Here is a 26,669-nt window from a genome sequence, read left to right as displayed (position 1 = left end):
AGTATATATATATATAGAGTGAGTATATATACAGCTAGTATATATATATATATATAGAGTGAGTATATAGATAGAGAGTATATATATATATAGAGTGAGTATATATACAGCTAGTATATATATATATATATATATATAGAGTGAGTATATAGATAGAGAGTATATATATATAGAGAGTGAGTATATAGATAGAGAGTATATATATATAGAGAGTGAGTATATATACAGCTAGTATATATATATATAGAGTGAGTATATATACAGCTAGTATATATATATATAGAGTGAGTATATAGATAGAGAGTATATATATATATAGAGTGAGTATATAGATAGAGAGTATATATATATAGAGAGTGAGTATATAGATAGAGAGTATATATATATAGAGAGTGAGTATATATACAGCTAGTATATATATATATAGAGTGAGTATATAGACAGCTAGTATATATATATATAGTGAGTATATAGACAGCTAGTATATATATATATAGTGAGTATATAGACAGCTAGTATATATATATATATAGTGAGTATATAGACAGCTAGTCTTTAGCCCCCCCCTTGCTATTTCCCGCCTCCGTCCCCTCCAGCCTCACCCGGCGCTCAGGTCTCCCCTTCTTCTCGCCCCATCTCCCCGTCTCCTAGCAACAAGAGACGCTCTCAATTTACAATAACTCGCCAGAACTACAACTCCCGGCAGCCTCCGGCAACCAGCCGCTCTGCGTCATGACGTCACTTCCTGTGCGCTGCTGGGAATTGTAGTTCTGTAGTTTCTTTAATGATGATGCGTAGAAAGGGCAGAAGGGGCGTGACGTCACGTTTAGTAAGCGACCAACCAGCGGCTGCCAGGTCAAGGCACAGAGGGATGAGACAAGATGGCGGCAAGAGGCGGCAAGAACGGGCTCCTGGAGAAAGTAATGGGGGGCTCGGGCTGGTGTTTGGGGGGTGAAGGGAGGAGGTTGCGGCGGAAGGGGGACCCCGAGATGGGGATGAGAGGTTTACCTGAGGGGTGTAGGTGAGCTGTCAGTCACATGACAGGGGGTTAACCCCTGAGAGACCAGGCTGAAGGATGCGCTGTGCTCCCCATTCTTTGGGGGGGAGCCTCAGAAGAGGCAGCAAGATGGCGGCCCCCGGTGTCTGCCCTCATAGAGGGGTGTGAGGAGAGGCAGGAGGAGGCTCAGCTCTGTCACTATACACTGTGCCATATGGATGTTATAGGGGATGGAGGAGGCGTCTACATGATATAACGGATCTGTTACAGTGTGTCAGTGCAGGAAGGCTCACTGGTGGGGACAGAGGTAGAGTGGGCTGTGTGTAAGGGGTCACTACTGTATGGGGGTCTGTGGGCTGGGACAGCAGGGGTAGAGATCCCCAATCTCAGGGGGGTCTGTGGGCTGGGACAGTAGGGGTAGAGATCCCCAATCTCAGGGGGGTCTGTGGGCCGGGACAATAGGGGTAGAGATCCCCAATCTAAGGGGGGTCTGTGGGCCGGGACAATAGGGGTAGAGATCCCCAATCTAAGGGGGGTCTGTGGGCTGGGACAGTAGGGGTAGAGATCCCCAATCTCAGGGGGGTCTGTGGGCTGGGACAGTAGGGGTAGAGATCCCCAATCTAAGGGGGGTCTGTGAGCCGGGACAATAGGGGTAGAGATCCCCAATCTCAGGGGGGTCTGTGGGCTGGGACAGTAGGGGTAGAGATCCCCAATCTAAGGGGGGTCTGTGGGCCGGGACAATAGGGGTAGAGATCCCCAATCTAAGGGGGGTCTGTGGGCCGGGACAGTAGGGGTAGAGATCCCCAATCTCAGGGGGGTCTGTGGGCTGGGACAGTAGGGGTAGAGATCCCCAATCTCAGGGGGGTCTGTGGGCCGGGACAGTAGGGGTAGAGATCCCCAATCTAAGGGGGGTTTGTGGGCCGGGACAATAGGGGCAGAGACCCCAATCTCAGGGAGGTCTGTGGGCTGGGACAGTAGGGGTAGAGATCCCCAATCTCAGGGGGGTCTGTGGGCTGGGACAGTAGGGGTAGAGATCCCCAATCTCAGGGGGGTCTGTGGGCTGGGACAGTAGGGGTAGAGATCCCCAATCTCAGGGGGGTCTGTGGGCTGGGACAGTAGGGGTAGAGATCCCCAATCTCAGGGGGGTCTGTGGGCTGGGACAGTAGGGGTAGAGATCCCCAATCTCAGGGGGGTCTGTGGGCTGGGACAATAGGGGCAGAGACCCCAATCTAAGGGGGGTCTGTGGGCCGGGACAATAGGGGTAGAGATCCCCAATCTCAGGGGGGTCTGTGGGCTGGGACAGTAGGGGTAGAGATCCCCAATCTCAGGGGGGTCTGTGGGCTGGGACAGTAGGGGCAGAGACCCCAATCTAAGGGGGGTCTGTGGGCTGGGACAGTAGGGGTAGAGACCCCCAATCTAAGGGGGGTCTGTGGGCCGGGACAATAGGGGCAGAGACCCCAATCTCAATGCCGTGACAGGGATACCCCAGCACCCCGCTCACCTATCACTGACCATCCCATAATCTGAGGACCCCACTAATCATATCACTTGTCCCTTTAAAGGGGTATTCTGACCCCAATTTATATAGATATGTATATAATAGTGGCAGAGCAGTACCCGACTTCACCACTACACAGTGGGTGGCGCTGCAGCTCTGCAACTATTACTTGCAACGATACCACCCTGTAGGAACATCTCCCCTCCCCCATCCCAGACCCCCCAACGTAAGGGCTCTGCACCCCCCCCCCCCCCCCCCCCCACACACACACATGGTCTGAGCCCAGGTGACATGGTTCTGAGCGTCACCTCCACATCCTGCAGGCAATGGGTCACCAGGATATGACAAGTTTTATGTTTTGAAGTAATTTTTGAAGAAATCTTTAAAAATGATCTGTGTTGTTATCTATAATTAAAAAAAATCTTTAAAATCCGGCAGTTCTGACTCTGACCAGTAATCCAAATAATAGGCTGCCACTTTCTATTTTCTGTAGATTTCTTTGCAGCAGTCCCCTCACTTACAGCACTCTGATGATCACAGCGATGTCAGAGTTTTATCTCCCCACCTTCAGCGGCACTGATGCCTCCCATGTGGCTGCCCAGCCCCTGCCCTATAGATCTGCCGCCCTCGTCTGGTAGGGCTTGTATTGATAGGTGTAATGTAGTACAGTATGGCGGTGGCTGCAGCACACGTGGACACATGGTGACTGTCACATTGTACCGCATGCTGTAATACGTTCAGGCAAACAAATGCCATAAGCCCCTCCCCTATGAGGGTGCTCAGACCCACTTACTCACAGCTATGTTCATCCTGAGCCTTCTGGTTCATATGAATAATATGACAGAACTGCGGTATGGACTGACACACTGCAACGGATTCTAGCACTGCTCATCCTGAGCCTCCTGGTTCGCTAATATCATAGAAAGGTTGCAATCTAGTCATATCTGGATGGAATGGGAGTCTGTTCTCTGGCTTCTCTGCAGATAGGGGGCGAGACTGAGCCGCTCATTCTTCATCCATCTCATGAACCTCGTAATAATCGATATGGGTTTGTCTCCATAAGATGACGCCGCTATTATAGTATAGACATTTATCACGTCCAGCAGATATCTGCTCCTTACAGGATGACTCTTCTCTTTGCAGTGGAAAATTGATGACAAACCAGTAAAAGTCGACAAATGGGACGGATCTGCTGTGAAGAACTCGCTGGACGACGCAGCTAAAAAAGTAAGAATGACTCGCGGAGAGTGAATGGACAATCGCTCTCCGGGGCTCTGCCTAACTGCACCCCTGTGGTATATGTGTGTGTATATATATATATATATATATATATATATATATATATATATATATATATATATACACATGACGACATCAATATTATCAGTGACTTCAAATCAATAAGTGTCATGTACTGGTGGGAATCGGCTGTTCACTCCAACACACAGATACATTTGATTTTTCCCCTATAGACCTACATGTGTAAATGAAGCCCACACCCTATAGTCCCAAATCATCAGACCATGTCTTCACTATATACTGTTACCAAATAAACTGTTTCCCCTGGCTACTGCTACCAGGAACATCAGGAGAAATAAAGTAGAGAAAAATAATAAATATTGCAGTAAAAACTGCAGTTCCCAGAGCTCTGATGGTGAGCTGACCCTAAAAAGTAAGTGGCTATAAATAATGTAATACTGCTCCTATGTACTACAATATAGCTACTATAATACTACCTCCTATGTACAAGAATATAACTACTATAATACTACTCCTATGTACAAGAATATAACTACTATAATACTACTCCTATGTACAAGAATATAACTACTATAATACTACTCCTATGTACAAGAATATAACTACTATAATACTACTCCTATATACAAGAATATAACTACTATAATACTACTCCTATGTACAAGAATATAACTACTATAATACTGCTCCTATGTACAAGAATATAACTACTATAATACTGCTCCTATGTACAAGAATATAACTACTATAATACTACTCCTATGTACAAGAATATAACTACTATAATACTACCTCCTATGTACAAGAATATAACTACTATAATACTACTCCTATGTACAAGAATGTAACTACTATAATACTACTATGTACAAGAATATAACTATTATAATACTACTCCTATGTACAAGAATATAACTACTATAATACTACTCCTATGTACAAGAATATAACTACTATAATACTACTCCTATGTACAAGAATATAACTACTATAATACTACTCCTATGTACAAGAATATAACTACTATAATATAATACTGCCCACTATGTACAGTAATATTACTACCCTGTTTCCCTGAAAATAAGACGGTGTCTTATATTAATTTTTGCTCCCAAAGATGCGCCCGGTCTTATTTTCAGGGGGTGTCTTATTTTTTTCAAAGAAGAATTCACATATATTGCTGAATATAAAAATTAAAATTTATTAAATACTGTACAGTATAAAAATATTTGTATAGCTTTGTAGAGCAGGCGATTTTGGACACAGGGATACCTAACATGTACAGTATGTGTTTCACAGTATTTACATACTTTTATATGTGTTCTAGGGAAATGGGTTGATTTTGATTTTTAATACTTTTATATATTTTTTATATAATATATATATATATATATATATATATATACATACATACATTATAATTTTTTTTTTTTTTTTTTTTCTGCATTTATTAACCCCCTGTAATACATTACAGACAGGCAACCTGCCTTCAAAAGAAATGACGATTTTTTTGCATTGCGTTAGTGATCAGACCTTTGCAATTGCATTGCATTGCAAAAAAATCGTCATTTCATTTTGCAGGCTGCATAGAGCAGCCTGCAAAAGAAAAGCACTGCAGACAGGCTGGGGAGCCTTTACAAGGCTCCCGGCTGTCATGCCGGCGATCACCGGCGCCAGAAGGGTTAATGCCCACGGTCAGTGTGGGCACCGACTGGAGGCATTAGCGCTGGACACCAGGCGGTTATGGTGGCCGCCCGACTCCCGGGTGGTTGGCATAGTTAAACACCCGACATCCTGCCGCCTGGTGTCAGCAGACATCCAGCGCTAATGCCTCCGGTCGGTGCCCACACACGCTCCCATAGAAATGAATGGAAGCGCCCGGCACGCCGATGAACCCCCCGCTTGCCGGCTACTTCCATTCATTTCTATTCACTACGTCTTACTTTCGGGGGAGCGCCTTATATTAGGCAGGGCAGCAAAATGTCTGCCATGCCTTACTTTTGGGGTACGTCCTATTTTCGGGGAAACACGGTACTCCCCTTGTGCAGATGATGGTACCAGCTCTTTGTCTCCCCCTCAGGTTCTCCTGGAGAAGTACAAGTATGTGGAGAACTTCTGCCTGATTGACGGCCGCCTCATCATCTGCACCATCTCGTGTATGTTCGCCATCGTAGCCTTGGTGTGGGATTATCTTCACCCCTTCCCTGAATCTAAGCCTGTTCTTGCCTTCTGCGTCATATCATATCCTTTCAGCTCTCGGTGTTGCGCTGTATACAGATGTCTCCTGTGAGGTCCTCTGTGATATTTTTGGTACCAGATACCAGAGTAGTTATTGGCCGGTCACTCCTTTTTGAGCGTGCTCAGTCTGTGCATGTCTCAGGGCATGCTGGGACTTGTAGTCCGGTAGACCACCATGCATCATCAGTGTTCTCCTTAACCCCTCGCTGTCACTTATTTCCTGATGATGGGCGTCCTGACCGTTTATACCTCATACAAGGAGAAGAGCATCTTCCTGGTGGCCCATAGGAAGGACCCGGCAGGGATGGACCCCGATGATATCTGGCACCTGTCCTCCAGTCTGAAGAGGTGAGGGGTGGCCTATAGCTGGCCCGGACCAACTCATATACCATCATACCTGTTCATCCTGAGCCGCCTGGCTCAGGAGCCTAATACCAGAGCTGTAGTGAAGACTGACACAGATCACAGGAGGGAATACTGGGTATAGTAATATGATATATACAGAGTGATGGGCTGCTGTATACCAAGTCATACAAGGAAAGCAGTCAGGGCAGGACTCGCAGCCTCTCTTATTAGTAGGCGGGGTTACAAGGACTTACAGCTTCTCTCTTAGTGGGCGGGGTTACAAGGATTCGCACCTTCTCTCTTAGTGGGCGGGGTTACAAGGACTCACAGCCTCTATTAGTGGGCGGGGTTACAAGGACTCGCAGCCTCTTTTAGTGGGCGGGGTTACAAGGACTCGCAGCCTCTATTAGTGGGCGGGGTTACAAGGACTCACAGCCTCTATTAGTGGGCGGGGTTACAAGGACTCGCAGCCTCTTTTAGTGGGCGGGGTTACAAGGACTCGCAGCCTCTATTAGTGGGCGGGCTTACAAGGACTCGCAGCCTCTATTAGTGGGCGGGGTTACAAGGACTCGCAGTCTCTGTTAGTGGGCGGGGTTACAAGGACTTACTGCTTCTCAGTGGGCGGGGTTACAAGGACTCGCAGCTTCTCTTAGTGGGTGGGGTTACAAGGACTCGCAGCTTCTCTATTAGTGGGCGGGGTTACATGGACTCAGGATTTGTGTATTAGTGGGTGGGGTTATCAGAACTCAGTCCCTCTTCCTTAGTAGGCGGAGCTCTCAGATTCTCTATGAGTGGGTGGAATTATCAGGTCTCTTCGTGGGCCGGGTTATCAGGCTCCTCCTCCTCTGACGTCTCCCCGTTTCCTCCAGGTTCGATGACAAGTACACCCTGAAGGTCACCTTTATAAGCGGGAAGAGCAAGCAGCAGCGAGACGCCGAGTTCACGCGATCCATCGCCCGCTTCTTCGATGAGAGCGGCACCTTAGTCATGGACATGTTTGAGCCGGAGGTCTCCAAGCTCCACGACAGTCTGGCCTCGGAGAAGAAGATGAAGTAGATCCCTGCGGGGCCGCAACATTTATACGCTGAGAGGGATAAAGCCGAAACGTTACCACCCTATAGGAACATCTCCCTTCCCCCGTCCCAGACCCCCAACGTAAGGGCTCTGCACCCCCCCACATGGTCTGAGCCCCGGTGACACCTCCACATCCTGCAGCTTAAAGGGGGACTCCTCCTCCTCTTCTTCACGTTGCCGATACTTTGTTTTACTGGTTTTCTACTCCAGTCACCTCCAGAGCTGCATTCACTCCTCTGCCGGTGCTTGGTCTCATTCCACCTGCAGAGCTGCGCTCACAATACTGCTGTTACATCCTGTCCTGTTCAGAACGCTGTTATATTTGGCCTTCTACTCCAGTCACCTCCCAAGCTGCACCTACAGTTCCCTGTTAATGCTCAGGATGTACTACCCTGCACCTTTCTGCTTACTAGCGCCATCCTTTGGCGTGGCCAACCCCCTACTTTTATGCTTAGCACCCCGAATGCATCATGGGAGTTTGGTGCCCCTGTCCTGACCAGAGTGCAATGCATGATGGGTGTTGATGTAACCGGAATTGTGACTGCAGCTTTGGATGTAACTAGAGTAGAAGGGCATTAATGTAGATGAGCCAAGCTCAGGGGAATGTGAGACCCCCACACCCTTGGGGTGACCCCTTCCCCACACCCTTGGGGTGACCCCCCTCCCCCGCCCCCATCTGGCGCCCCCTCCCCCCCTTCTCCATCACCCGGCCCATTGCACAACTGAGCCCAACCCTCACCTACAAGACTACAACTCCCATCATCCTCTGCTGGTGACAACTGCTTCAGCCTTCCATCCATTCCAGTGACCCCCAAATCTAAGCTCCCCCCCCCCCCCCCCATGTTCTGGAGTCGTCCTCTTAGTCTTATCTGCTCCTCAGAAAGCTGGGTGACGGGTGCCATGACTGCCAGTACAGAGAGTAGTCACCCAGCTTTCCCAGGACCAGATGAAATGGACCAATAGAATTCTTAGAATAGAGCACTTCACGGTTTTGCATTTAGGAGGTTTTGGCTCCGCCCACGATTTGCGGTAAAATGGCGACCACGGTGTAAGAGACCCGTAATAATTTTCTTTTTAACCCCATAAAGAAACCTTTTTGTCGCTGTGGAGCCCTGGTCTTAAAGGGGATGTCCAGGAGTAATGCAAATATACAGCGCCCCCCTCTGTCCATGGGCTGTGATGGTATTACATCTTATCTACACTGAGCTGCAGTACCACACACCACCTTCGGACGGGGGTGGCGCTGTAGGAATTACGCCGCAATGTTTTTTTTTAACCCTGGACTATCCCTTTAAATGTTCATCTACCCGACACAATATAGGAAGCGGCCGCCATTGCTACGGAATATTTTTTTTTCAAAAAATTTTTTTTTATTCAATATTTTTTGACCATTAACCCTTGCCACATCCAGGCTGCCGCCATTCCTTGTTTGGTCACCTATAGCGCCACCTACAGTCGCCAGATGACATAGTGAGCGGTCTATATACGATCTATATACTGTATACAGCCTGAAGCCGCATGCTCCATAGAAACGCCGCAGCCGCCACACAATTTCTTTACATTTTTTTTTTTTTTGTACATTCCCCTCCCCCCCCATCCACGGAGCAGCTGCCTCGGCGCCTCTTTCTGTCCATTTCTTTTATTTATTTGATGGGAATACAAGGGAGAGCAGCGGCCGTGCTGTGTGTGTGTGACGCTTGGCTCCGCCTATCGCTGCGATCTGTCGCCGTCGTCCCGTCTGAGGTCGCGCTCGCTCCACTTCTGACGTTTCGTTTCTCGAACTGCAGTTTTCTAAAAAGTCTGTTTTTTCCAATAAAAAGGAGAGAAGTTGCAAAATAGCCGACTGTCGCCTGCGAGTTTGTGGAATTGTTCAAGGGGGAGGGGCTTATTGGGGGAGGGGTGGATAGTTTAAGAAATCTATAAGCTCCTCCCCTGTACTGTAACATTGTTACAATCCCTGTAGTAATGGTGGCCGTACAGTAATACATTGAATTGTTCAAGGGGGAGGGGCTTATTGGGGCAGGGATAGTTTAAGAAATCTATAAGCTCCTCCCCTGTACTGTAACATTGTTGCAATCCCTGTAGTCATGGTGACTGTACAGTAATACATTGTAGCAGCTGGTGGGTTTTATCTTGCTGACAACTGTTTCCCAGTTGGGTGTTAGACTCCTCCCTCTTGTCAGTCATTTGACAAGAGGGAGGAGTATTGTATCTGGGTGGAGTGCCCCTTTAAAGACTGTACAAAACTGTTGCATTGCCTTTAAGGGTGTGTCCACACTGTCGTCTGTATAGAATTCGCAGACACCTTTATATTCTGCAAGAAATCTGCCACGTGTGAACATCTCCCAGCACTGATGGAACGATATTCTGAGGTCACGGGTCCAGGTAAACACTGGAGGATGAGAGGCGGAGCCACAATTTAAAGGGGTTCTCTACATTCTTCCGTCCTTGGGTTATTGGGTATAATATTTGGTGCACTTGCTTATATACTATATCATTTTAGGGGTTATGATTCGGTTTCTCTGATACAAAGCTCCAAATCCTCTGCATGGACATAGTCTGGTGATACCTGCGGCCACCACAGGGCGGAGCTGCAGAGCGTACAGTGTACTATGTTCTTATACTCCCACTAGTGGTGGCTTTTAGAATGGCCATCCCCGTGTCAAGCTCTGCTCACACATGCGAGGACAGGCAACCTGATGAAAAACCGCATTGTGTACGCCTAGGGGATAAAATTACGCCCCAATATGTGCTGGAGATTCCTATAGGATGACAGCAAGCAGAGATGGTGAGCATTGTGAGGAAACTTATGGGTGTAAGAATTTGCTGTGAGCAGCAGGTGGCGCCGCAGCAGCACTGACTATCGGGTTCTCGCTACTTCAGCACCAGCCGTGACTATCCCGCTCTATGACTGAGGGAACAGCTGCCGACTCCTATATATAGCCCGCTCCGCGTCACGTGACAGATCGTATGTCACAGCTGGAAGCTTCTCACCACTAGAGGTGCCGCTGCTCAGTAATGTATATGCAACGCGGCGGTCGCCATGTTGGCTGAGTCTGTCCGTATACTATCCTATGCATCTTGGTCTCCAGAAACATGGCCGGCGGCTGTGGTAACAGGGACATTTATAATCAGCTGTAATATCGTGTTGTGTACAGATCGGAGCAGGCTGCGGTTAAGGAAGGAGGTGAGGAGAGTGAGAGGCGGCTGTGTGTGTACAGGGCTGTATATAGGGGCACCTGAGTTATGGAGTGTATATAGAGCTTAGATACCCTCTACTGAGCGGCTGTATCACATATGGCAAAGATTAGGATTAGATACACAGCTCAGTATACAGTATCACACAGGATATGATTAGATACACAGCTCAGTATACAGTATCACACAGGATAGGATTAGATACACAGCTCAGTATACAGTATCACACAGGATAGGATTAGATACACAGCTCAGTATACAGTGTCACACAGGATAGGATTAGATACACAGCTCAGTATACAGTATCACACAGGAGAGGATTAGATACAGCTCAGTATACAGTATCACACAGGATAGGATTAGATACAGCTCAGTATACAGTATCACACAGGATAGGATTAGATACACGGCTCAGTATACGGTATCACACAGGATAGGATTAGATACACAGCTCAGTATACAGTATCACACAGGATAGGATTAGATACACAGCTCAGTATACAGTATCACACAGGATAGGATTAGATACACAGCTCAGTATACAGTATCACACAGGATAGGATTAGATACACAGCTCAGTATACAGTATCACACAGGATAGGATTAGATACAGCTCAGTATACAGTATCACACAGGATAGGATTAGATACAGCTCAGTATACAGTATCACACAGGATAGGATTAGATACACGGCTCAGTATACAGTATCACACAGGATAGGATTAGATACACAGCTCAGTATACAGTATCACACAGGATAGGATTAGATACACGGCTCAGTATACAGTATCACACAGGATAGGATTAGATACACGGCTCAGTATACAGTATCACACAGGATAGGATTAGATACACGGCTCAGTATACAGTATCACACAGGATAGGATTAGATACACGGCTCAGTATACAGTATCACACAGGATAGGATTAGATACACGGCTCAGTAGACAGTATCACACAGGATAGGATTAGATACACAGCTCAGTATACAGTATCACACAGGATAGGATTAGATACACAGCTCCGTATACAGTATCACACAGGATAGGATTAGATACAGCTCAGTATACAGTATCACACAGGATAGGATTAGATACACTAACTCAGTATACAGTATCACACAGGATAGGATTAGATACAGCTCAGTATACAGTATCACACAGGATAGGATTAGATACAGCTCAGTATACAGTATCACACAGGATAGGATTAGATACACAGCTCAGTATACAGTATCACACAGGATTAGATACACAGTATCACACATACCCTGCTCTCTCTTTTGCAGACATGTCGGGCTTCTCCTCTCCGGACGCCTTCACCCTCTTCCAGCAGGAGTCCAGCGGTGTCACGTACCGTATCCCGGCTCTGCTGTATCTCCCGCCTCCTTCCATCTTTTTGGCCTTTGCTGAGAAACGCTCTTCTCCTGATGACCAGGACGCCCTGTACTTAGTGATGAGGAGAGGAATCGTGGGGCCTGGCGGGGTGCAGGTATGGGGGCTCCTTGCCTATATAGGGGGTTGGTCAGAGGGGAACAGATTTACATACTGGCGGGGCTCAAGGGGGCGCTGTAAGATTTAAAGAAGAAGAATTTTGTGTTTCTACCTTTTGTGTTCCTTCTTTTCTTCTGCTGCTTTTTGGTGTCAGTCCTCACTGCAGTTCTGGCATTCTGTTTATGAACCAGATAGCTCAGGATGAACTAGCAGATAGGGAGTGCTTCTTTACCCTCCATTATTCGGTAACCTCTGCCCTTTGTCTCTTCAGTGGGAAAAGATGATTGCGGTAAGACACGCCAAACTGCCGGGCCACCGGACCATGAACCCCTGCCCGCTCTTCGATCCCACCACCAAGACCGTCTTCCTCTTCTTCATTTGCGTCAAATCCAACTGCTCCGAAAGGTGGCAAATCCTCACCGGCCGAAACGCCGCCCGTCTTTGCTACGTCACCAGCCACGACCACGGCAAATCGTGGAGCCTGCCGAAAGACGTGACCGAGGAGGTTCTGGGCAAGGACTTGAAGAACTGCGCCACCTTGGCGGTGGGCCCAGGACATGGGGTCCGTACATCGTCGGGCATGTTAATCGTGCCCGCGTATCTGTATTACACCCACACCCGTATCTGTGGTTTGCCCGTTCCTTGGAAGACCAAGCCTCACTCTTTCATCTTCTACAGCGATGACTACGGTGAGACCTGGCACAAGGGCAGCGGCCTGTGGCGGCAGAAGACGGTGGAGTGCGAGGTGGCCGATGTGTCTTGCGGCAACGGCAATGACCTGCTTTACTGCAGCGCAAGAACCAGTCAACACTACCGGGTGGAGGCGACCAGCAGCCCCCACTCCATGGAGTTTGGTGAGGCCTACTACAACAAGAGTCTCTGTGAGCCACCGCATGGATGCCAAGGAAGCGTGGTGAGCTACCAGCCCATGGAGGCCCACCGACAAGAAGACGAGCTTGATGGCCCGGATGAGTCCAAGGAGTCTTGCCTTAAGAGACCTGCCACATCTTGGCTCCTCTACTCCCACCCGACCAGTAGTCTGAGACGCGTGGATTTGGGAATTTACTTGAATAAATCTCCACTTGTACCATCCAGCTGGAACCAGCCGTGGGTCATCAATGAGGGCCCCAGTGGGTACTCGGACCTGGCGGTGTGCCAGGACGACCACAGCTTCGCCTGCTTGTTTGAAGGTGGACAGGGCGCCTGTGAGAAGATCACTTTCAGGAGGTTCACGGTGGAAGATCTTCTGAACAATTCCTCGAAGCGCTAAGCCCTTAAGACTGTGTTCACACTTGCACCACGGGTCTGTCATGCTGCTAATAATCTGATGGTACCCGCGCAGTGTGCAGAGATTCGTGGCGATGGGCGTCAGATGGCCGGAGCAAATGGCGCCCGTCATCTCCTATAGTACTTAGATATCAATAGGGTGATGAATGTGACACATGGCAGCTTAAAGGGATCCTGTCAGGAGTTTGGGGCCCCTTAAGAGTGAGTATGTCCTTGTGCTGATGGGTTTAGGGCCAAACATGGCAGTGCCAGACTCCTCTCGTGTCCCATTCTGTGCCCACGTTAGCTGGACTGGACCATTCGCTGTGGGCATTCACTGGCCTCAGCAGTCACATGTTAGGTTATGGTGACGTCACTGCTAATACCCAGTGATTGGCCGCAGCGGTCACATGTTGGGTTCTGGTGACGTCACTGCTAATACCCAGTGATTGGCCGCAGCGGTCACATGTTGGGTTCTGGTGACGTCACTGCTAATACCCAGTGATTGGCTGCAGTGGTCACATGTTGGCCACTGGTGACGTCACTGCTAATACCCAGTGATTGGCTGCAGTGGTCACATGTTAGGTTACGGTGACGTCACTGCTAATACCCAGTGATTGGCTGCAGCGGTCACATGTTGGGTTCCGTTGACGTCACTGCTAATACCCAGTGATTGGCCGCAGCGGTCACATGTTGGGTTCCGGTGACGTCACTACTAATACCCAGTGATTGGCCGCAGCGGTCACATGTTGGGTTCCGGTGACGTCACTGCTAATACCCAGTGATTGGCTGCAGCAGTCACATGTTGGGTTCCGGTGACGTCACTGCTAATACCCAGTGATTGGCCGCAGCGGTCACATGTTGGGTTCCGGTGACGTCACTACTAATACCCAGTGATTGGCCGCAGCGGTCACATGTTGGCCACTGGTGACGTCACTGCTAATACCCAGTGATTGGTCGCAGCGGTCACATGTTGGGTTCCGGTGACGTCACTGCTAATACCCAGTGATTGGCTGCAACGGTCACATGTTGGGTTCCGGTGACGTCACTACTGATACCCAGTGATTGGCCGCAGCGGTCACATGTTGGGTTCCGGTGACGTCACTGCTAATACCCAGTGATTGGCCGCAGCGGTCACATGTTGGGTTCTGGTGACGTCACTGCTAATACCCAGTGATTGGCCGCAGCGGTCACATGTTGGGTTCCGTTGACGTCACTGCTAATACCCAGTGATTGGCCGCAGCGGTCACATGTTGGGTTCCGGTGACGTCACTGCTAATACCCAGTGATTGGTTGCAGTGGTCACATGTTGGGTTCTGGTGACGTCACTGCTAATACCCAGTGATTGGCCGCAGCGGTCACATGTTGGGTTCTGGTGACGTCACTGCTAATACCCAGTGATTGGCTGCAGTGGTCACATGTTGGCCACTGGTGACGTCACTGCTAATATCCAGTGATTGGTCGCAGCGGTCACATGTTGGGTTCCGTTGACGTCACTGCTAATACCCAGTGATTGGCTGCAGCGGTCACATGTTGGGTTCCGTTGACGTCACTGCTAATACCCAGTGATTGGCCGCAGCGGTCACATGTTGGGTTCCAGTGATGTCACTGCTAATACCCAGTGATTGGCCGCAGCGGTCACATGTTGGGTTCTGGTGACGTCACTGCTAATACCCAGTGATTGGTTGCAGCGGTCACATGTTGGGTTCTGGTGACTTCACTGCTAATACCCAGTGATTGGTTGCAGTGGTCACATGTTGGGTTCCGGTGACGTCACTGCTAATACCCAGTGATTGGTCACAGCGGTCACATGTTGGGTTCTGTTGACGTCACTGCTAATACCCAGTGATTGGCCGCAGCGGTCACATGTTGGGTTCCGGTGACGTCACTGCTAATACCCAGTGATTGGCCGCAGCGGTCACATGTTGGGTTCCGGTGACGTCACTGCTAATACCCAGTGATTGGCTGCAGTGGTCACATGTTGGCCACTGGTGACGTCACTGCTAATACCCAGTGATTGGTCGCAGCGGTCACATGTTGGGTTCCGGTGACGTCACTGCTAATACCCAGTGATTGGCCGCAGCGGTCACATGTTGGGTTCCGGTGACGTCACTACTAATACCCAGTGATTGGCCGCAGCGGTCACATGTTGGGTTCCGGTGACATCACTGCTAATACCCAGTGATTGGCTGCAGCGGTCACATGTTGGGTTCCGTTGATGTCACTGCTAATACCCAGTGATTGGCCGCAGCGGTCACATGTTGGGTTCCGTTGACGTCACTGCTAATACCCAGTGATTGGCCGCAGCGGTCACATGTTGGGTTCCGTTGACGTCACTGCTAATACCCAGTGATTGGCCGCAGCGGTCACATGTTGGGTTCCAGTGATGTCACTGCTAATACCCAGTGATTGGCCGCAGCGGTCACATGTTGGGTTCTGGTGACGTCACTGCTAATACCCAGTGATTGGTTGCAGTGGTCACATGTTGGGTTCCGGTGACGTCACTACTAATACCCAGTGATTGGTCGCAGCGGTCACATGTTGGGTTCCGTTGACGTCACTGCTAATACCCAGTGATTGGCCGCAGCGGTCACATGTTGGGTTCCGGTGACGTCACTGCTAATACCCAGTGATTGGCCGCAGCGGTCACATGTTGGCTTCCGGTGACGTCACTGCTAATACCCAGTGATTGGCCGCAGCGGTCACATGTTGGGTTCTGGTGACGTCACTGCTAATACCCAGTGATTGGTCGCAGCGGTCACATGTTGGGTTCCGGTGACGTCACTGCTAATACCCAGTGATTGGCCGCAGCGGTCACATGTTGGGTTCCGGTGACGTCACTACTAATACCCAGTGATTGGCCGCAGCGGTCACATGTTGGGCACAGAATCGTTTGGGGAACCTGACGCTGGAATGGAGGATGGGGGGGGTAGCCGGGTATCAATTCTTTTATATTATAGTGCACCCCCGACCCTCCCTGATTTTCTTGGTAAACCCCTTTAAGCTGAGGATTCCACACTTTGCTTTACTGGCAGGTGAGTCCAAGGGCCCCGGAGAGGAGTCTGACACTGCCAGGTTTGGGGCCCTAAACATCAGGGGCATGAGGACATGGTAATAGCACTGGCGGGATCCCTTTAAGGAGTGGCCCCAATGTAAATCACAATGACCAGTGTCTGTTCCTCTTCATTTCCAGGATCCCCGCGGCCTGTCAGTGAATGATGACAACACTCTTCAGTCTATAGACCTCATCCCTCTCACAGCTGAGGGTTTGTTACAGTTGTATCCGGTGTAGACAATCCTCCAGTCTGCGCTGATACATTGTAACAGACTGTCAGGACAGAGATTTGTCTCTTCGCACAGTACAGCCACCATGTCCGCCATATTGGATCTGAGCACCCTCTGGTTGTAAATTCACCGACAACAAGCGGAGATCTTGGAACTGGTGAGGAACTGAAACAGCAAAACTATCGGAACGTTCTAGAACTTGTCATTATATACAGGGCCGGCCCTTTAATTGTCATTCATCTATTGTCCATCGATCAAACAGTGACAAGATGGCGGAAGACTTCACCGGAATGATGGACAGCCGTGAACAATACCTACCGGGAAATGGCGCATGTCGTGTCCACCGTGTATTACATAGGTCACAGTATGGGGGCGCTGCAGCAGGTGGAGTAATACTGGATCCCCGTGTTCTGGGAATCTGGTGCAATACAGCGGGATCTCGTAGCTCAGTCGCGTGCAGTCTGTGGCGGGGCCCCTGGGCAATGATAAATATGGGGCCCCACCATCCTGGTGCTGCTTTACTCTTATAACCTCAAACCCCACCCCCGTCTCTCCCTTGTAGGAGCAGCCCTATGCAGATTCATATCACTTATAGAAAGGGGGTGTGGCTTAATGGAGCGGGCCCCTAGCCCTGGAGGGCCCAGAATGACCACTGGATCAAGATCCCCCTGTGATAGACACTGGATAACAAAACTAATGCACTAACATGGATAATAAACCTGGAGATATCAGACGCCTCTTATAAGAAAAGGTCCTCTACCTGTGCCCCTATGACAACACTTCCTGTCACTGTACTGTACCCTCAGAACTATAAGGTTCTATCCCTCTGTCACTATGACATCACTTGCACGATGAAGTATTTATTAAGTTTGCTTTCCCCTGAGCGTAAAGACTGAGGCCCTTGTTATACCCCATTGTCTGACTCTGATGTCATGGCCGTCTCTATCCTTGTGCCGCCCCTGAGGCCCTGCAATGTGTATAACAGATATTACAAGCAATAGTCATGCAAACCTGCATATATCTTATACTCAGCACAGGACCCGAGTGGTAGGAGCGGGACACAGAGGAATTGTCCGGCTGGGGCGGCCGGTGCCTGGATGGACATGCATCATAAGACCCAGGACATACAATGCAGAAAATGGTGGTACACAACAGTACCCGATGTATAAGCTACGTTTTTCAGATTGTGATTTTCTATTGTGCCTATTAGATTTTTCACACCAGCCTTCATTGACATTGCTGCTTGTGGAGCTGCAGGTTCAGAGCTCAGTAGGTGTTCTCTGCTTGTGGAGCTGCAGGTTCAGAGCTCAGTAGGTGTTCTCTGCTTGTGGAGATGCAGATTCAGGGCTCAGTAGGTGTTCTCTGCTTCTTGTGCGGTTCAGAGCTCAGTAGGTGTTCTCTGCTTCTTGTGCTACAGGTTCAGAGCTCAGTAGGTGTTCTCTGCTTCTTGTGCTGTAGGTTCAGAGCTCAGTAGGTGTTCTCTGCTTCTTGTGCTGCAGGTTCAGAGCTCAGTAGGTGTTCTCTGCTTCTTGTGCTGCAGGTTCAGAGCTCAGTAGGTGTTCTTTGCTTCTTGTGCTGCAGGTTCAGAGTTCAGTAAGTGTTCTCTGCTTCTTGTGCTGCAGGTTCAGAGCTCAGTAGGTGTTCTCTGCTTCTTGTGCTGCAGGTTCAGAGTTCAGTAAGTGTTCTCTGCTTCTTGTGCTGCAGGTTCAGAGTTCAGTTGGTGTTCTCTGCTTCTTGTGCTGCAGGTTCAGAGCTCAGTAGGTGTTCTCTGCTTCTTGTGCTGCAGGTTCAGAGCTCAGTAGGTGTTCTCTGCTTCTTGTGCTGCAGGTTCAGAGCTCAGTAGGTGTTCTCTGCTTCTTGTGCTGCAGGTTCAGAGCTCAGTAGGTGTTCTTTGCTTCTTGTGCTGCAGGTTCAGAGTTCAGTAAGTGTTCTCTGCTTCTTGTGCTGCAGGTTCAGAGCTCAGTAGGTGTTCTCTGCTTCTTGTGCTGCAGGTTCAGAGCTCAGTAGGTGTTCTCTGCTTTCTGTGCTGCAGGTTCAGAGCTCAGTAGGTGTTCTCTGCTTCTTGTGCTGCAGGTTCAGAGTTCAGTAGGTGTTCTCTGCTTGTGCAGATGCAGGTTCAGAGCTCAGTAGGTGTTCTCTGCTTCTTGTGCTGCAGGTTCAGAGTTAAGTAAGTGTTCTCTGCTTCTTGTGCTGCAGGTTCAGAGCTCAGTAGGTGTTCTTTGCTTCTTGTGCTGTGCTGCAGGTTCAGAGCTCAGTAGGTGTTCTCTGCTTTCTGTGCTGCAGGTTCAGAGCTCAGTAGGTGTTCTCTGCTTGTGGAGCTGCAGGTTCAGAGTTCAGTAGGTGTTCTCTGCTTGTGCAGATGCAGGTTCAGAGCTCAGTAGGTGTTCTCTGCTTCTGGTGCTGCAGGTTCAGAGTTCAGTAAGTGTTCTCTGCTTCATGTGCTGCAGGTTCAGAGCTCAGTAGGTGTTCTCTGCTTCTTGTGCTGCAGGTTCAGAGCTCAGTAGGTGTTCTTTGTTTCTTGTGCTGCAGGTTCAGAGTTCAGTTGGTGTTCTCTGCTTTCTGTGCTGCAGGTTCAGAGCTCAGTAGGTGTTCTCTGCTTCTTGTGCTGCAGGTTCAGAGTTCAGTAGGTGTTCTCTGCTTGTGGAGCTGCAGGTTCAGAGTTCAGTAGGTGTTCTCTGCTTGTGCAGATGCAGGTTCAGAGCTCAGTAGGTGTTCTCTGCTTCTTGTGCTGCAGGTTCAGAGTTCAGTAAGTGTTCTCTGCTTCTTGTGCTGCAGGTTCAGAGTTCAGTAGGTGTTCTCTGCTTGTGGAGCTGCAGGTTCAGAGTTCAGTAGGTGTTCTCTGCTTGTGCAGATGCAGGTTCAGAGCTCAGTAGGTTTTCTCTGCTTCTTGTGCTGCAGGTTCAGAGTTCAGTAAGTGTTCTCTGCTTCTTGTGCTGCAGGTTCAGAGCTCAGTAGGTGTTCTTTGCTTCTTGTGCTGTGCTCCAGGTTCAGAGCTCAGTAGGTGTTCTCTGCTTTCTGTGCTGCAGGTTCAGAGCTCAGTAGGTGTTCTCTGCTTGTTGTGCTGCAGGTTCAGAGCTCAGCAGGTGTTCTCTGCTTGTGGAGCTGCAGGTTCAGAGTTCAGTAGGTGTTCTCTGCTTGTGCAGATGCAGGTTCAGAGCTCAGTAGGTGTTCTCTGCTTCTGGTGCTGCAGGTTCAGAGTTCAGTAAGTGTTCTCTGCTTCATGTGCTGCAGGTTCAGAGCTCAGTAGGTGTTCTCTGCTTCTTGTGCTGCAGGTTCAGAGCTCAGTAGGAGTTATCTGATTTTTGTGCTGCAGGTTCAGAGTTCAGTAGGTGTTCTCTGCTTCTTGTGCTGCAGGTTCAGAGCTCAGTAGGTGTTCTCTACTTCTTGTGCTGCAGGTTCAGAGCTCAGTAGGTGTTCTTTGCTTCTTGTGCTGCAGGTTCAGAGCTCAGTAGGTGTTCTTTGCTTCTTGTGCTGCAGGTTCAGAGCTCAGTAGGTGTTCTTTGCTTCTTGTGCTGCAGGTTCAGAGCTCAGTAGGTGTTCTCTGCTTTCTGTGCTGCAGGTTCAGAGCTCAGTAGGTGTTCTCTGCTTGTTGTGCTGCAGGTTCAGAGCTCAGCAGGTGTTCTCTGCTTGTGGAGCTGCAGGTTCAGAGTTCAGTAGGTGTTCTCTGCTTCTTGTGCTGCAGGTTCAGAGTTCAATGGGTATTCTCTGCTTTTAAAGATGCATGTTCCTGCCTGTGTTTCCAACCCCTCCTTGCATAAGCAGAATTAGAGAGATGATGAGGGGTCTCCAGACACCCTTGTATACCTACTCATTTTCATGGCTCTTTAAGGGCTCTTATGGAGCAGCAACCTGCAAGTGCCACTATAGAGAGATGACGCAGCATGTTACCGGTTGGGTGTGAACAATGCTGACCTGCTCTGACCACAGATGCCTTCACTGTTCTCATGTGTTGAGGGAGTAACAAATGACTGCAGAATCAGGCTACACAGGGTTTATTAGTAGTCTGTTGCCATGGAGACACTTAAGTCTGTATAGAGCTATATATACAGTATATATAACATCACAGACTTAGCATCAACACTGTATACAAAAAGGCTTTTTTTGTTTTTGGATGCATTTGAAGCAAAAAAAAAAAAAATTCTAAAAGTTAACTAATAAAATTAACAAATTATTGCAGGAATTTTGCTCTATTTGTATCATTCACATAAGGGCGCGATGCTGGAATCCTTGTTTATATTTGGCCAATCTGCACCATAAGGACCCTGCCCATAAGAGATGACAATCTACATAAGAGAGGACCCTGCCCATAAGAGCTTATACTCTACATGAGAGAGGACCCTGCCCATAAGAGCTTACACTCTACAGGAGAGAGGACCCTGCCCATAAGAGCTTACGCTCTACAGGAGAGAGGACCCTGCCCATAAGAGCTTACACTCTACAGGAGAGAGGACCCTGCCCATAAGAGCTTATACTATACAGGAGAGAGGACCCTGCCCATAAGAGCTTACACTCTACAGGAGAGAGGACCCTGCCCATAAGAGCTTACATTCTACAGGAGAGAGGACCCTGCTCATAAGAGCTTATACTCTACAGGAGAGAGGACCCTGCCCATAAGAGCTTACACTCTACAGGAGAGAGGACCCTGCCCATAAGAGCTTACACTCTACAGGAGAGAGGACCCTGCCCATAAGAGCTTACACGCTACAGGAGAGAGGACCCTGCCCATAAGAGCTTATACTATACAGAAGAGAGGACCCTGCCCATAAGAGCTTACACTCTACAGGAGAGAGGACCCTGCCTATAAGAGCTTACACCCTATTGGAGAGAGGTCCTTCCCATAAGAGCTTACACTCTACAGGAGAAAGGACCCTTCCCATAAGAGCTTACACTATACAGGAGAGAGGACCCTGCCCATAAGAGCTGACACTCTACAGGAGAGAGGACCCTGCCCATAAGAGCTGACACTCTACAGGAGAGAGGACCCTGCCCATAAGAGCTTACACTCTACAGGAGAGAGGACCCTGCCCATAAGAGCTTACACTCTACAGGAGAGAGGACCCTGCCCATAAGAGCTTACACTCTACACTCTACAGGAGAGAGGGTCCTGCCCATAAGAGCTTACACTCTACAGGAGATAGGACCCTGCCCATAGAAGCTTACACTCTACAGGAGAGAGGACCCTGCCCATAAGAGCTTACACTCTACAGGAGAGAGGGTCCTGCCCATAAGAGCTTACACTGTACAGGAGAGAGGACCCTGCCCATAAGAGCTCACACTGTACAGGAGAGAGGACCCTGCCCATAAGAGCTTACACTCTACACTCTACAGGAGAGAGGGTCCTGCCCATAAGAGCTTACACTGTACAGGAGAGAGGACCCTGCCCATAAGAGCTTACACTGTACAGGAGAGAGGACCCTGCCCATAAGAGCTTACACTCTACAGGAGAGAAGACACTGCCTATAAGAGCTTACACTCTACAGGAGAGAGGACCCTGCCCATAGGAGCTTATACTATACAGGACAGAGGACCCTGCCCATAAGAACTTACACTCTACAGGAGAGAGGTCCCTGCCCATAAGAGCTTACACTTTACAGGAGATAGGACCCTGCCCATAAGAGCTTACACTCTACAGGAGAGAGGGTCCTGCCCATAAGAGCTTACACTGTACAGGAGAGAGGACCCTGCCCATAAGAGCTTACACTGTACAGGAGAGAGGACCCTTCCCATAAGAGCTTACACTCTACACTCTACAGGAGAGAGGACCCTGCACATAAGAGCTTACACTCTACAGGAGAGAGGACCCTGCCCATAAGAGCTTACACTCTACAGGAGATAGGACCCTGCCCATAAGAGCTTACACTCTACAGGAGAGAGGACCCTGCCCATAAGAGCTTACACTCTACAGGAGACAGGACCCTGTCCATAAGAGCTTACATTCTACAGGAGAGGACCCTGCCCATAAGAGCTTACACTCTACAGGAGACAGGACCCTGTCCATAAGAGCTTACATTCTACAGGAGAGGACCCTGCCCATAAGAGCTTACACTCTACAGGAGAGAGGACCCTGCTCATAAGAGCTTATACTCTACAGGAGAGAGGACCCTGCCCATAAGAGCTTACACTCTACAGGAGAGAGGACCCTGTCCATAAGAGCTTACACTCTACAGGAGAGAGGACCCTGCCCATAAGAGCTTACACTCTACAGGAGAGAGGTCCCTGCCCATAAGAGCTTACACTCTACAGGAGAGAGGACCCTGCCCATAAGAGCTTACACTCTACAGGAGATAGGACCCTGCCCATAAGAGCTTACACTCTACAGGAGAGAGGTCCCTGCCCATAAGAGCTTACACTCTACAGGAGAGAGGACCCTGCCCATAAGAGCCTACACCCTATTGGAGAGAGGTCCTTCCCATAAGAGCTTACACTCTACAGGAGAGAGGACCCTGCCCATAAGAGCTTACACTGTACAGGAGAGAGGACCCTTCCCATAAGAGCTTACACTCTACACTCTACAGGAGAGAGGACCCTGCACATAAGAGCTTACACTCTACAGGAGAGAGGACCCTGCCCATAAGAGCTTACACTCTACAGGAGATAGGACCCTGCCCATAAGAGCTTACACTCTACAGGAGAGAGGACCCTGCCCATAAGAGCTTACACTCTACAGGAGACAGGACCCTGTCCATAAGAGCTTACATTCTACAGGAGAGGACCCTGCCCATAAGAGCTTACACTCTACAGGAGACAGGACCCTGTCCATAAGAGCTTACATTCTACAGGAGAGGACCCTGCCCATAAGAGCTTACACTCTACAGGAGAGAGGACCCTGCTCATAAGAGCTTATACTCTACAGGAGAGAGGACCCTGCCCATAAGAGCTTACACTCTACAGGAGAGAGGACCCTGTCCATAAGAGCTTACACTCTACAGGAGAGAGGACCCTGCCCATAAGAGCTTACACTCTACAGGAGAGAGGTCCCTGCCCATAAGAGCTTACACTCTACAGGAGAGAGGACCCTGCCCATAAGAGCTTACACTCTACAGGAGATAGGACCCTGCCCATAAGAGCTTACACTCTACAGGAGAGAGGTCCCTGCCCATAAGAGCTTACACTCTACAGGAGAGAGGACCCTGCCCATAAGAGCCTACACCCTATTGGAGAGAGGTCCTTCCCATAAGAGCTTACACTCTACAGGAGAGAGGACCCTGCCCATAAGAGCTTACACTCTACAGGAGAGAGGACCCTGCCCATAAGAGCTTACACTCTACAGGAGAGAGGACCCTGCCCATAAGAGCTTACACTCTACAGGAGATAGGACCCTGCCCATAAGAGCTTAAACTCTACAGGAGAGAGGACCCTGCCTATAAGAGCTTACACTCTACAGGAGACAGGACCCTGTCCATAAGAGCTTACATTCTACAGGAGAGGACCCTGCCCATAAGAGCTTACACTCTACAGGAGATAGGACCCTGCCCATAAGAGCTTACACTCTACAGGAGAGAGGTCCCTGCCCATAAGAGCTTACACTCTACAGGAGAGAGGACCCTGCCCATAAGAGCCTACACCCTATTGGAGAGAGGTCCTTCCCATAAGAGCTTACACTCTACAGGAGAGAGGACCCTGCCCATAAGAGCTTACACTCTACAGGAGAGAGGACCCTGCCCATAAGAGCTTACACTCTACAGGAGATAGGACCCTGCCCATAAGAGCTTACACTCTACAGGAGAGAGGACCCTGCCCATAAGAGCTTACACTCTACAGGAGAGAGGACCCTGCCCATAAGAGCTTACACTCTACAGGAGAGAGGACCCTGCCCATAAGAGCTTACACTCTACAGGAGAGAGTACCCTGCCCATAAGAGCTTACACTCTACAGGAGACAGGACCCTGTCCATAAGAGCTTACATTCTACAGGAGAGGACCCTGCCCATAAGAGCTTACACTCTACAGGAGAGAGGACCCTGCTCATAAGAGCTTATACTCTACAGGAGAGAGGACCCTGCCCATAAGAGCTTACACTCTACAGGAGAGAGGACCCTGCCCATAAGAGCTTACACTCTACAGGAGAGAGGTCCCTGCCCATAAGAGCTTACACTCTACAGGAGAGAGGACCCTGCCTATAAGAGCTTACACCCTACTGGAGAGAGGTCCTTCCCATAAGAGCTTACACTCTACAGGAGAGAGGACCCTGCCCATAAGAGCTGACACTCTACAGGAGAGAGGACCCTGCCCATAAGAGCTGACACTCTACAGGAGAGAGGACCCTGCCCATAAGAGCTGACACTCTACAGGAGAGAGGACCCTGCCCATAAGAGCTTACACTCTACAGGAGAGAGGACCCTGCCCATAAGAGCTTACACTCTACAGGAGAGAGGACCCTGCCCATAAGAGCTTACCCTCTACAGGAGAGAGGACCCTGCACATAAGAGCTTACACTCTACAGGAGATAGGACCCTGCCCATAAGAGCTTACACTCTACAGGAGAGAGGTCCCTGCCCATAAGAGCTTACACTCTACAGGAGATAGGACCCTGCCCATAAGAGCTTACACTCTACAGGAGAGAGGACCCTGCCCATAAGAGCTTACACTCTACAGGAGAGAGGACCCTGCCTATAAGAGCTTACACTCTACAGGAGATAGGACCCTGCCCATAAGAGCTTACACTCTACAGGAGAGAGGTCCCTGCCCATAAGAGCTTACACCCTATTGGAGAGAGGTCCTTCCCATAAGAGCTTACACTCTACAGGAGAGAGGACCCTGCCCATAAGAGCTTACACTCTACAGGAGAGAGGACCCTGCCCATAAGAGCTTACACTCTATAGGAGACAGGACCCTGTCCATAAGAGCTTACATTCTACAGGAGAGGACCCTGCCCATAAGAGCTTACACTCTACAGGAGAGAGGACCCTGCCCATAAGAGCTGACACTCTACAGGAGAGAGGACCCTGCCCATAAGAGCTTACACTCTACAGGAGAGAGGACCCTGCCCATAAGAGCTTACACTCTACAGGAGAGAGGACCCTGCCCATAAGAGCTTACACTCTACAGGAGAGAGGTCCCTGCCCATAAGAGCTTACACTCTACAGGAGAGAGGACCCTGCCAATAAGAGCTTACACTCTACAGGAGAGAGGACCCTGCCCATAAGAGCTTACACTCTACAGGAGAGAGGACCCTGCCCATAAGAGCTTACACGCTACAGGAGAGAGGACCCTGCCCATAAGAGCTTACACTCTACAGGAGAGAGGACCCTGCTCATAAGAGCTTACACTCTACAGGAGAGAGTACCCTGACCATAAGAGCTTACACTCTACAGGAGAGAGGACCCTGCCCATAAGAGCTTACACTCTACAGGAGAGAGGACCCTGACCATAAGAGCTTACACTCTACAGGAGAGAGGACCCTGCCCATAAGAGCTTACACTCTACAGGAGAGAGGACCCTGCCCATAAGAGCTTACACTCTACAGGAGAGAGGACCCTGCCCATAAGAGCTTACACTCTACAGGAGAGAGGTCCCTGCCCATAAGAGCTTACACTCTACAGGAGAGAGGACCCTGCCTATAAGAGCTTACACCCTATTGGAGAGAGGTCCTTCCCATAAGAGCTTACACTCTACAGGAGAAAGGACCCTTCCCATAAGAGCTTACACTCTACAGGAGAGAGGACCCTGCCCATAAGAGCTTACACTCTACAGGAGAGAGGACCCTGCCCATAAGAGCTGACACTCTACAGGAGAGAGGACCCTGCCCATAAGAGCTGACACTCTACAGGAGAGAGGACCCTGCCCATAAGAGCTGACACTCTACAGGAGAGAGGACCCTGCCCATAAGAGCTTACACTCTACAGGAGAGAGGACCCTGCCCATAAGAGCTTACACTCTACAGGAGAGAGGACCCTGCCCATAAGAGCTTACACTCTACAGGAGATAGGACTCTGCCCATAGAAGCTTACACTCTACAGGAGAGAGGACCCTGCCCATAAGAGCTTACACTCTACAGGAGAGAGGATCCTGCCCAT

General features: G+C 49.5%; 2 protein-coding genes across 2 annotated transcripts; both read left to right on the top strand.

The window, feature by feature from the left end:
* Positions 1-852: 852 nt before the first annotated feature.
* SPCS2 (signal peptidase complex subunit 2) lies at positions 853-9,250 on the top strand. The gene is made up of 5 exons (XM_075266322.1): positions 853-920; positions 3,639-3,722; positions 5,836-5,996; positions 6,207-6,341; positions 7,208-9,250. The coding sequence occupies exons 1-5, from the start codon at positions 882-884 to the stop codon at positions 7,392-7,394; spliced, it is 606 nt and encodes a 201-aa protein (XP_075122423.1). The 5' UTR covers positions 853-881; the 3' UTR covers positions 7,395-9,250.
* A 1,322-nt stretch (positions 9,251-10,572) lies between these two features.
* LOC142193985 (sialidase-3-like) lies at positions 10,573-13,754 on the top strand. Its single transcript, XM_075263011.1, has 3 exons — positions 10,573-10,599; positions 11,899-12,101; positions 12,375-13,754. The coding sequence occupies exons 2-3, from the start codon at positions 11,901-11,903 to the stop codon at positions 13,371-13,373; spliced, it is 1,200 nt and encodes a 399-aa protein (XP_075119112.1). The 5' UTR covers positions 10,573-10,599; positions 11,899-11,900; the 3' UTR covers positions 13,374-13,754.
* The last annotated feature ends 12,915 nt before the right edge of the window (positions 13,755-26,669 follow it).

Source organism: Leptodactylus fuscus, chromosome 2 (assembly GCF_031893055.1).
Source record: "Leptodactylus fuscus isolate aLepFus1 chromosome 2, aLepFus1.hap2, whole genome shotgun sequence".
NCBI lineage: Eukaryota > Metazoa > Chordata > Amphibia > Anura > Leptodactylidae > Leptodactylus > Leptodactylus fuscus.
This window is presented reverse-complemented; position numbering and strand designations above follow the sequence as displayed.